We start from the raw sequence: 11,809 nt of genomic DNA, 5'->3' as shown, positions 1-11,809 counted from the left end.
CTCAATAAATCTTTCCTGCCTACTCAGCCCACACTCACCTACTCAAACTTCCTGCTGTGCTTCTCGCCATGACTACACAACTTAACCCTTTAAAATTACCTCAGTCTTTATGTATGTATTGCTGACTAACAGCTGACCTGGAACTAATTATTTCTTAAAGGTTGTTATCTCCTCCCAATCTGCAACAGCCTCCTGGAGGATGAGAACCTATCAAACTACTTCACCTGCCCACCATGCTTCACACTAACTCTCCAAGCATTTGCATGAAATTATCCACTGAGTCTCTTTACATGTAGGCGAAAGTGCTTTGTCGTCTCTTTACATGTAGGCGAAAGTGCTTTGTCGTTAGAAGGAGGACAAATGGATTTTATTGCTTTTCTTCTGATTAAGCACCAACTATCACAAAATCCAGTTAGCTGAGATGCCAAAGTGTTGCTTTAGAGGTGTCATTCATACTATATGATGTCAATATTTTTAAAGTATAATTTACTATTGTTGATACCAAATGATATTAAGACTTTAAAAAAATACTGTTAAGGTTGGTCAGTGGCAGGGGAAAGTATAACAGGTAGTTATCCTCTGGGTTATCCCACAAGGTCTGAGTCACTATCTAAATGCAAAGCCCAGCTCCACTCTATTTGAGCTGAGTGACTTGGAGCTATTTACTTGCCACCTTTTGGCCTCAGTTGGTTTTCTTCTCTATAAAACCAACTGATGCGAATCTGTGGATTGCTGTAACACTTAAATGTGATGGTCCATTTGAAGCCCTTGGGACATTGGTGACTACGCTATCTTATGGTTAAACATTTTTACTGAAAATATTTATATCCTCTACATCACTAGTCATTAAATCATGTTAGTTCTACAGAAATCATACTTACAGAAAATCATCCCTTATGTTCCCATTAAAAGTGCCACAGAGACCTAGTGTTCTTCTTTTCCATGTACTGGTGAGCTGAATATAAACGCTTTCCCCATCTATAGCAAACAGAATCTTTAAGCCAAATGTGGTTTTTAGAAGGATAAATAAGGATGACACTGTTTGAATTTCAACAATTCCTGCAGGAAAATAATATACATAAGTCAGCCTTGAGATTTATACGCAGTATTCTGAAATGCTAGCATACAACACCAGGACTCTCCTTCCAAGAGACTGGGACATGGGGAGGCAGGTTCCCAGTTCCCGCCCCTGGGCTCCAGGCCCAATTTTTGCCACCTTGTGCCTGCTTTCTTTCCTCCCATTTCCTTTCTGTCCCTCCTTTCTGGATCCTAAGCTAATATGTTTAACAGATTGTCAGGTACACATGTAGTTTCAGTGGTCAAACATCTCATGGCAGGGTGGACAGTCCTTAGACATTTGAAAGCTGATCTCTCTTCCTCAATGTGTGTGTGTGTGTGTGTGTGTGTGTGTGTGTGTGTTTCCCAAAACTCCTTATGATCCAATAATGAAGTAGCATCCCCCCTCCCCAAATTCCCCATTCCCTTGAGCCTGACAGCAAAAGGAGGAGCACAGCACTTGAGAAATAGATTATATGAAATACCTTTAAATACAAGAAACTTGTGTTCAAGACTAAACTGATGACTTTTGCCACCAGAAAAGTTGCTTCCCTATCTCTCATGATTTCTGCCATCATCTGATCACCAAACCCAGAAATCTGAGGATCATTCTTTGATCATTTCATCCTTTTTTTTGCATTCCTCCAACCAACCCCAATCTAATCCATCACCAAGATCAAACTATTTTTCCCTAAATTATTTTTAAAGCAATCTTCTTTTCTCTGTCTCTATTGTTACTGCCTTAGACCAGTTCTTCTTCATTCTTTGCATGCCCTACGTTAATAACATTCTATCTGTTCTCCATGTTAGTTAGAAATTCTGACATTGTTTTAGTATTCTACCCCCCGCAAAAAAATATATATCAGCCTCCTCATTAAAACTGTCTATTTGTTTTGGTTGAACCACATAAGATTGTCATTTTTATTCATAAAAATTGGTAAAATAATGATAATCTCATATTCAATTTTATATCAAGTTCAACCTCTTAGCATGACAATCAGTAGAATGGCCATGTAATTTCTACAAACTGGGACATTTCTGGGCGTCTCATCCCCACCTATTTCTCTATTTTCATCTCTGGATATCCTCCATTTACCCTCTTAAGGCTTCAGCAATGCCATACTGGCTATAGTTCCCCATAAACATACTGCAGAGTTCCACATCTCTTTGCTATGCATGGGACACTTTCACCTTCTCTTTCATCCCGGCAATCCTCAGTTTTAAATACTCAATGAGGTATCACCTCCTTCAGAAAATTTTCCTGACCACACATGCATACCCCAGCCCAAGGCTGGGAGAGTTACACACATTTAGACCCCCAAAGTCCCTATGCATATCTTTGAGTTTATTGTATGTTATATAGGTGGCTGTTTGCTTGTATAGCTCCCCTTCCAAACTCTAGGCCATGTAATGCTAGGTAAACACTAGGTCCCATAAACAAGGTGGTCTTTACTGTGTCCAATTAAGGATCTGACAACACAGAGACGCTCAAATTTTAGGATAGGCAGCCAATGGGAGAAGTCTCCATTTAGGTTGTTTTGTTGTTTTATTGTAAAGAAAGTACTCTGTTAGCATTGCTTCTTACCATTCAGATTGAAGCCTTGGTTAGGACTGGTGAGGATTTGTCCTCCCCGACTAAGGGTCACTTGTTTATCAAAATCATCATCCAGAATTAGAGTTATAGACTGAAGGCAGACCAAGCCAAGATTCTGCATAAAAATCAAATAACCAAATAAAGAGATGAGAGAGATAAAGAGTCATGGAAAGAAACAAGAACAATAGAAGAGAAAAATGAGAAAAGGGAGTGAAAGAAGAGGAGGAAGGAAAAAAGAATGCACATAGATAAGAATTTCTGATATGTAGAAGGCATAGGTAATATTATATATTAATATTATATATTACTTATATAATAAAGTAATTACTGCATAATGCATTTCATGTAGTCCCATTACTAATAAAATATGTCATTGTATAGTATATTAAAATACCATATATACACATATATTTTATATAGAACATTAAATAATGGTTTTAATTTAGTTCCAATAATTATGTTTTCCATAGCTATAGTAAAGTACCTCTCTAAATTCATATAAGTGACATATTAGACATAAAAGTCAATAAAGAAAAAACATAGGAAGTTATGATTCTATGTAGAAAGCTTATTCAGACTCTAACATATGGCAAAGGAAAAAATCAAACTAGGGGGGAAAGCAAATAAAGTGGTTGAAAATTTTTACTGGAAATAACCATTTTATATTATAGTAATGATTTCTGAAAAATTTTGACTACCTGAGTTAGAGATAGGGAAGATCCAGGTATCTTTATTTACAAATTATTGATGCGTTTATTTGAAGAAAAAACTTAAAATAAATGTTCCTGTATGCTAAGAAATTTGTCATATTTATTTAGGATGATATGAAACTTGACCAATCCTATAAAAATCATCTCTTTAAAATAGTGGTTTGGAAGTAACCAGAAACTTAAGTCTACTGTGTCATTATGCATGTAGTGCTCAAAAAACCTATACATACAAATATTATTTTTAAAAGAAAAAAAATGCCATGAAATATATATTTAATTTAAGACATATTTGTTCTCATACTTTAATATCTCTGAAATCAAGACATATCATATGATCAATAGTATAACAGATTATAAACATTTTTTCTTTCTTTGCAGTACATAGAGAATGATGCATGTTAGCAATCAACGGTGTTTTATTTTTGAAGAAAATAACTATGCCTACTCATGTTACTATTCTTAACCTGGATATAAAATTGGAGTAAAAAAATGAACATTACTCTGGTCATTTTGAGATATTCTTACCTGCTCACAGTGAGCTTTCTGTAAGGTAATTGTGAATTTCTCCTTTCCAGTTGCTTTCACAAGGATATATTGACACATTCCAATAAAAGAATAATGTCGACCATCAAAAGTTGTAAAATGAGAATCACCTACAACAGAACATTGAACTACCAAAAAAAAAAAAGGAAAGAAGGAAAAGGAGGAAAAGAAATTATTTATTCTCTAAAAAGCAGGACAACTTAAGGTAAATAATCATGTATCAAAAAAATAGCTAAATGTTTAAAATTAGTTTGACAAACTTACTAAATTATGTTATTCAATTTAATTTAAAGTTTATTAAATGATAGCTATTTCACATATGTTTTAAGTTTTGTAATATCTTTACTATTTTAATAAGTTTGTACCAAAATTGACTGCTCAAAGCTATCATTTATTCAATTTTCCATTTATCCTCTGACTACCTGGATTTTTAGATGATTACATCTCTCACGATATATGAGATGACATCATAAAAATCAGTGCTATCTTGCTCCTTAATTTAAAGAAAAAAACCTGAGGCATTTAAAAAAAAAAAGTGTTAAAAAGATTACCTGGGCAATCATGCTCAGTGCAGTTCCAAAAGCCACCAACACATACACTAAATAAAATGATAAAATATTAATCTAGTGGTATAGAAAAACTGTATTGTTTGCATCAATATATTGATAAATGTACCAAAATATACAATGTTTATAGGCTCAGAATAATCTGACTTGAAAAAGCTCTCTGCAGAGGTCCAATTAACTGCTAAATTTGTGCTGGCCAGCATCTAAATTATTATTTGCTGTGTGTCATACTTAAAAGTCACTAAAGGTGATACAAAGGGAATACTAATCAAACAAAGAACCTCTGCTTTGGTCCTTCTCTCATTGCTTAAACTAAAAGAGCTCATACACACACAAAAGTATTTGCCTATATCATTAGAGAAATACACATAATGAGTTCTGATTCATACATTATCTCATGCACTACAAATTAAGAAAATTGGTTCTGAAGATCATCAGGCATTGAAGAGAGAAAAGATGTATTTTTATATAAGATAAATTCTAGCTTCTACCAGCCAGAAGATATTAGTTTGGGAGGACAGAGCAGGCTCTGAAAGGCAGAAACTCAAATTGGTATTTAAGAAGAGTTAGTTATCCAAAGCATTTCCATTGTATACACTTACACCAAAGGGGAAGGAGCCTGATGATATTTAGATCTTTGTTTCTTTTTAGGACTGCACTGGAGGGAGCAATCCTTGCCTACAATAGTCTTAGCTAATTCAATAAGAAATTCTAAATGTCTCTAATCATGGCCAAAAATGCAATATGGAGTCACTTTTTAAAGTACTCAATAGAGCCTGGCCAGCATGCCACAGAGCATCAACCTATGAACCAGGAGGTCAAGGTTCAATTTCCAGTCAGGACACCTATGCAAGTTGTCGGCTCGATACCCAGTGTGGAGTGTGCGAGTGTGCAGGAGGCAGCCAATCAATGATTCTCTCTCATCATTAATGTCTCTCTCTCTCTCTCTCTCTCTCTCTCTCTCTCTCTCCCTTCCTCTCTGAAATCAATTAAAAAACATATTTTTTAAAAGTACTCAATAGAGAAGGTCAGGAGAACCATCAATTCTAAGAGTAAAAGTGTGTGCAAATTGCCGAAACTGGTTTGGCTCAGTGGATAGAGCATCGGTCTGTGGACTGAAAGGTCCCAGGTTCGATTCTGGTCAAGGGCATGTACCTGGGTTGCGGGCACATCCCAGTGGGGGATGTGCAGGAGGCAGCTGATCGATGTTTCTCTCTCATCGATGTTTCTAACTCTCTATCTCTCTCCAATCCTCTCTGTAAAAAATCAATAAAATATATATTTTTTAAAAAGTGTGTGCAAATTAGTGATCAAAAATAATAAGAAATACAACATAGGTAAAGATTTTATGAAACTGCCAAGGGAAGTGAGTAGAATTGCATTATAAAAGAATGTGCAAATGTTCCCCCACCCTTGTACCAACTTTAAATAAAATGCAAACTGCGTCTTGGAATTTTTGGAAGAAAATTAGTGATAAGTATATTCTTTTAAACATACGTTATACTAGTATAAAGTTGTCACCCAGCCAGGTCCCCAGAAATAACTGGCTGTGCATTGGTCACATACCATTCGGTGCATTCTTGTTCAATTTTGGAACCAACTGAATAAGCTAATCCATGAAAACTACAGGGGCAACTTTCCAAGGAGATGCAAGTCCCATTTTCCATGATGAGGCCTATTGAAGAAAAATATATATCAAATTCTCAGAAGAAGTAATGAATATTTATTCTTTGAATGTAATAATTTTTTTTAATATATTTATTGATTTTTTAACAGAGAGGAAGGGAGAGAGATAGAGAGTCAGAAACATCGATGAGAGAGAAACATCGACCAGCTGCCTCCTGCACATCTCCCACTGGGGATGTGCCCGCAACCCAGGTACATGCCCTTGACCGGAATCGAACCTGGGACCCTTCAGTACGCAGGCCGACGCTCTATCCACTGAGCCAAACCGGTTTTGGCTGAATGTAATAATTTAATCAACTTTTATTAAATACTTGCTTACACTAGATAATAAAACAGAAATTTCTTTACTTCCAAGGAGGTTTCAAACAACCTTGCTTTGTCTCAATCGGTAGCTACCTTACAAATCTCTACTTCAGTGATTTTCAGTTTTCTTATCCTATGACTTACCATAAAAAACGAAGAGAGTTTATTCTTGGTTTAATCTCTGTTCATTTGCAAATGAGATACTTACACCCTCATAATAAATAGCCAGACAGTGCTACTCAAAGGGCAAGTACAGTGGGAAAGCATTCATTACTTCTCTCTAATGAGCAAAGACGGTTGAGCCAGAATGTAAATGAACTGTGCTACTAAGCACACTGTTTCATCCTGCTGACCTTTTATCTGAGTAAGACTTTCTAGATGAAGGAAGCATTGACTTATATATTTGGTGCATTAATTTATATTCTGGTGCAAACTCCTTATCTCATCAGTGAATAGTAAGAATCAGTTGATGCCTGGCACTGACCTGAGTAGCACTAATAGAACAAAGGATTGAGGTCAACAGATCTGGTTCCAAGCAGTCCTCCCTCATATTAACTGTGTGACAGTGCTAAAATCACTTAACATATCTGGGATTCTTTTTTTTTTTTAATCTGTAAAAATAAAAGAATTTGAGTAAATTCTCAGTGTTCTTTAAAAAGGTCTATTGAGCCGAACCGGTTTGGCTCAGTGGATAGAGCATCAGCTTGTGGACTGAAGGGTCCCAGATTCGATTCCGGTCAAAGGCATGTACCTTGGTTGCGGGCACATCCCCAGTGGGGGGCGTGCAGGAGGCAGCTGATCAATGTCTTTCATCGATGTTTCTGGCTCTCTATCCCTCTCCCTTCGTCTCTGTAAAAAATCAATAAAATATTTAAAAAAATAAAAAGGTCTATTGGTTTAAGAGTCATTCCTAAATTTAAACTCCTCCTGTATGACTTGCTATGTTACTTCTAATTTCAAATGTTAAAGCTGCATCACAACTAAAATCTTGTATTGCCAATTTGTTTTTCTAAAATTGCTCTCATAAATTATTAAATATATATTAAATATTCAAGAGAACAAAAGAATTGCCAGGACTCTAGATTCCAAATTTCCTGGGAAATTTACAAAGCAATAAGCCTTTTTATTAAAGAAAAGCAGACTTTTCTCCTATCACTTCAAGGACCAAATCCTACAAGGGCTGAAAATTGCAACAGCCCTGATGTCCTGGGAGAAAATGTTGCAACTCGATTCTCCACTCACAGGATGCTATTTTCCATGAGTGGAGTCATGATTTCTCTCATGAAACACTTACTTACCATCTGGACAGTAACATCCATCAAGACAGTGGAGATTGCTCCCAAGACATTGTTTCTCAAATGTGCAGGTGGTTGGGCAACAACTGATACAATCCCGGTGGACAAAGCTATCATCACATTTATCAGCTGAAATGGGCAAATGGGAATGCTGTAAGTCAACTTTATTCACCTCAAGAAGATTAGTATTTCAAAAAGTTTGCAAGTTTACCAATGTTTCTGCACCAATAACAAATCCTTGCCATTCATCAGTTTTGAGTACTCAGGGAAGTTTTGAATACTAGAATAAGCCTAACATTAACAAAAGTACACAGGGCTTAGGAAAATAAGAAACCATACTGCATGCTGGGAAGTCATCTCTCCAGTCTTGAATGGGGTAGCCAGCGTGGGAACAGGCTCTAGCATACTCAGTGGCTGCTCTACAATAGGTATCATCATCATCAGTTCTGGAAAGTGAGAAGACAGAGCCAGGGTCACACTGGGGATATTGGCAGAGTCCGCCTCTATGAGCTCCTGATCCCTAGAAATGTTTAGTGTCTGGTGGATATTCCAACAGTAACTGATGTCAGCATGTACATAATATACTATCTATACTAATAAAGGGTAATATGCTAATTAGACTGGACATCTTCTGGGCAACCTTCCGGACATCCTTCTGGACAAAGCCATGGTGGTGGGGCTGAAGCAGAGGCAGTGAGGGGCGATCAGGCAATAGGGGGAGAGCAGTTAGGGGGATCAGGCCAGCAGGAAAGAGCAGTTAGGTGCATCAGGCTGACAGGAAGATGCAGTTAAGCCAGTGGTCCTGGATTGCGAGAGGGATGTCCGACTGCCAGTCTAGGTCCAATCCCTGCAGGCTGGGCTGACGAACCCCACTCCCATGCACGAATTTTGTGTACCGGGCCTCTAGTCTATAATAAATGCAGAAAACAAATAAACATGGGATCCCAGCTAAAAACGCCTAGGTAAATTGTCTTCATCAGTCTTAAAATATTTGACCACTTTTCTTTTGATTCAAGGGTGTCCCTATGCTGAAAAAGATTTCTATTTTAATTCTGACATTCCTCCCGGAATCCTTGTATGTATTTTTTGGCTCCCACACAAAGCATGACAGACCTTGTAGAAATTAATAAATCCCATTACAACAGATAAAATTCCATTACAACAAAAGCTCCAAATATGAAAAATATTTCAAAGACACCATGATTTTGATAGTCTACATGGAAGAATAAAACCAATACTAATTACCTGCAGCAGTTTTGAAATATTGAATAAAAAGCATTTAACTAAGATTTTAAATATTTTTCATTCTTTCAAGTTTAAATTCCTAAAGCTAGTTTCTTTTATAATATTGCCAAGAGTAAATAAACTCTAATTATTTTTTATAATCACTCTAGAAACTCCCCCAAACAAATAGAAGAGGTCAAGCAATTCCCAAAGCAGATCCACACGGTACCTATAAAATGAGTGGGGTTTATAGTAAGAAGTGGCCTTGTTTTCCAACCCAATTCAAACTCAAAATTGAATGGCTAACTATCTTACAAGATAATGACCTTAAGAATGTTGTACTTTGTGAACCTTAGCCTTTTCAGTATCTCTATTGTAGAAGCCACCCATCTCAAATTGCGCTTATCCTGAGCTACTGTAATTGGAGTCATGCAGCTTATCTGGTCCAATTAACTGAGCTTTGAAAGGAAAAAAGGACTGAGCATAAACTCCAGAAACTGAGAAAATATTCTAAACCTCCAGACAAGAATATTCTCTGAAAAACAGGGCAAGCTGAAATGATTCGATTGCTAGAAAGACATGAAGTTTATGATTTCCCTTAAAATATGTGCATGGTTTCCTACAATTAACAGAGGCTTTGAAAGTTAACAAGATAACTCAATTTTGCTTTTCCAACCCGATGCAACTATTATTAAATAGCTACCATTTGTGGTGTCTGCGTTACTCTAGGATCCATGCTAGGCATGCTACACATGGTACCACACGAAAACTCACGACAATCAGGCAGGAAAGAAATTATTATCTCAATTTACTGAGGAAAAATGAGGGGTTTTGTTCTATTGTTAAATGTAAAGTTTAGTAGGAAAATGAGCATTAAGGAGTAGTTGTCTTTAAATCAATTGACTTTGTTGTGGCAGGTCTACAATCATTTCCTTGCTGGTAAGTTTATCATTCTTAGAAGTAGCAACAGGGCTTCCATTCAAGGACTGGAATTGTATCATTCTTCAAATTTCAACGGAGATGTTATCTCCTCTGTGGAGCACTCTCTGATAAAGACAGCAATCTCTCCTCCACGTAGCAGTGCTTGCCTTCAGGACTTGTGTTGTTGCTGGAGCCCTGTTTCTCTGGCCCCCTATAATCTGAGTTCCCAGGACAGGGTCTCTGTCTAAATTGTCTAAATTGTCTCTGTTTCTCCAAGGTGTGGCACAATGCTCAGCGCAGACCAGATGTGTGTTGGATCAAGTCTAATATGCTATCATATTAATTCAGACAGGAAATTAATATGAGTTCAGCAGATTGATAATGCTGCTCTCATGCTATAGGATCCTCGTGAAGTAGTCCTCTACTACATAGCAAATGAAGAGCATCTCCTTTAGGGGAGAGAGAGTGTAGGCGGGCCTGGTCCTAGGTGGCATACTGAGAGGAGTGAAAGGCTAATGGGCTTTCATTCCACCAAACACCACTGACTTCATTTATAATGCCCTTCTATTGGTAGTCGGTGTCTGCTGTGCCCCAAACCTGGCCTCTCCCCCTCAAGCATATCAGACGATTTCAGCCAGGAAAAGATGTTTCTCCATCCTTCTATTTTTATTTACCCTGGAGAAAGCGATTTTATTTCAAAATCCAAAGCCTAAGTCTACCAAAATATCATGTTAATGTCTCAACTATGAAATTTCAGACGAAGTGAGTGCGGCAGGGACTCTTTTTCATCCCCAGTTCCCTTTCTTCTCCTCAGTATTAGACCCTCTAAGTTTTTGCTGGGCATATGGGTGCCCAGCCAAAGAGAGCGTTTCTCAGCAGCCCTTGCTTTGAGGTGTGGTCATATTTCCGAGCAGATTAATTATAAATAAGGCAGTTGTATACTACCTCCCCTCCCCTCTTTTTCCTTACCTTCAATTAACTTAAACCTCTTAACAAGCCATCCAAGATGCCATTTAAGTAGTTTTACTCAACCAAAAATTAGACTGGTCTTTTAAAACAAAGTTCCTATATATCGTTTACATTTCTTAAATTTTAAAAAAATGCAGATTTATTAAAATTTTTTGAGATATTTTTGAAGTCTTACTGAGTTTGTTCCCTAGAAACCACCCAGTCTGTTGTCCTTAACCTGGGAGAGAATGCAGGAGCCTATGACCTTGGTTGGGAAAAATATTAAATGTTTATTTTCACTAATCTCCAAATGAAATTTAGCATTTCCTTCGATTATACATTTAGGAAACATGTCACAATGTTCTTAGCAGTATCTTAGATTTTTTCACCGATATATCTCATACATTTCTTAAATTTTAAAAAAATGCAGATTTATTAAAATTTTTTGAGATATTTTTGAAGTCTTACTGAGTTTGTTCCCTAGAAACCACCCAGTCTTGGTGTCCTTAACCTGGGAGAGAATGCAGGAGTCTATGACCTTGGTTGGGAAAAATATTAAATGTTTATTTTCACTAATCTCCAAATGAAATTTAGCATTTCCTTCAATTATACATTTAGGAAACATATCACAATGTTCTTAGCAGTATCTTAGACTTTTTCACCAATATGTCTCATATGTCATTTTTTCATGTTTTAATTTCTCATGATAATTGTTGCAGCTATCTCAAAATATTATTTACACTCATCACCAGATCAAATTACAGTAGTTATTAGACCTGAAATGCATGTAGAAAAGTCCTGGTATCAAAAAATCATCTCGCTTACTATATTGATAACCCTGTTTCAATATAGTTTCCATTGTAAACTTATGCTGTGCATTTAAACATTACTTTGAAAAAGAGTCTACAGACATTTCTTGATGCCCAACATGGGTCAGTGGCATAAAAAATACTTAAGAACTGC

The 11,809-nt window shown here is 36.8% G+C and overlaps 1 protein-coding gene across 1 annotated transcript in view; it reads right to left on the bottom strand.

Annotated features, from left to right (window-relative positions):
• Positions 1 to 11,809, bottom strand: part of OTOGL (otogelin-like) — a 170,800-nt gene that overhangs the window by 130,009 nt on the left and 28,982 nt on the right. Inside the window, exons 8-14 of the mRNA XM_015571106.1 lie at positions 8,093 to 8,199; positions 7,757 to 7,882; positions 6,036 to 6,144; positions 4,455 to 4,501; positions 3,886 to 4,031; positions 2,642 to 2,765; positions 882 to 1,059 (exon numbers count right to left, since the gene is read on the bottom strand). Coding sequence (XP_015426592.1) covers positions 882 to 1,059; positions 2,642 to 2,765; positions 3,886 to 4,031; positions 4,455 to 4,501; positions 6,036 to 6,144; positions 7,757 to 7,882; positions 8,093 to 8,199 — 837 coding nt within the window. The remainder of the gene's footprint in view (positions 1 to 881; positions 1,060 to 2,641; positions 2,766 to 3,885; positions 4,032 to 4,454; positions 4,502 to 6,035; positions 6,145 to 7,756; positions 7,883 to 8,092; positions 8,200 to 11,809) is intronic.

This window comes from Myotis davidii, unplaced genomic scaffold (assembly GCF_000327345.1).
Source record: "Myotis davidii unplaced genomic scaffold, ASM32734v1 scaffold26, whole genome shotgun sequence".
NCBI classification, from domain to species: domain Eukaryota; kingdom Metazoa; phylum Chordata; class Mammalia; order Chiroptera; family Vespertilionidae; genus Myotis; species Myotis davidii.
The sequence above is the reverse complement of the archived record's forward strand: the minus strand, read 5'-3'. Positions and strand labels throughout refer to the sequence as shown.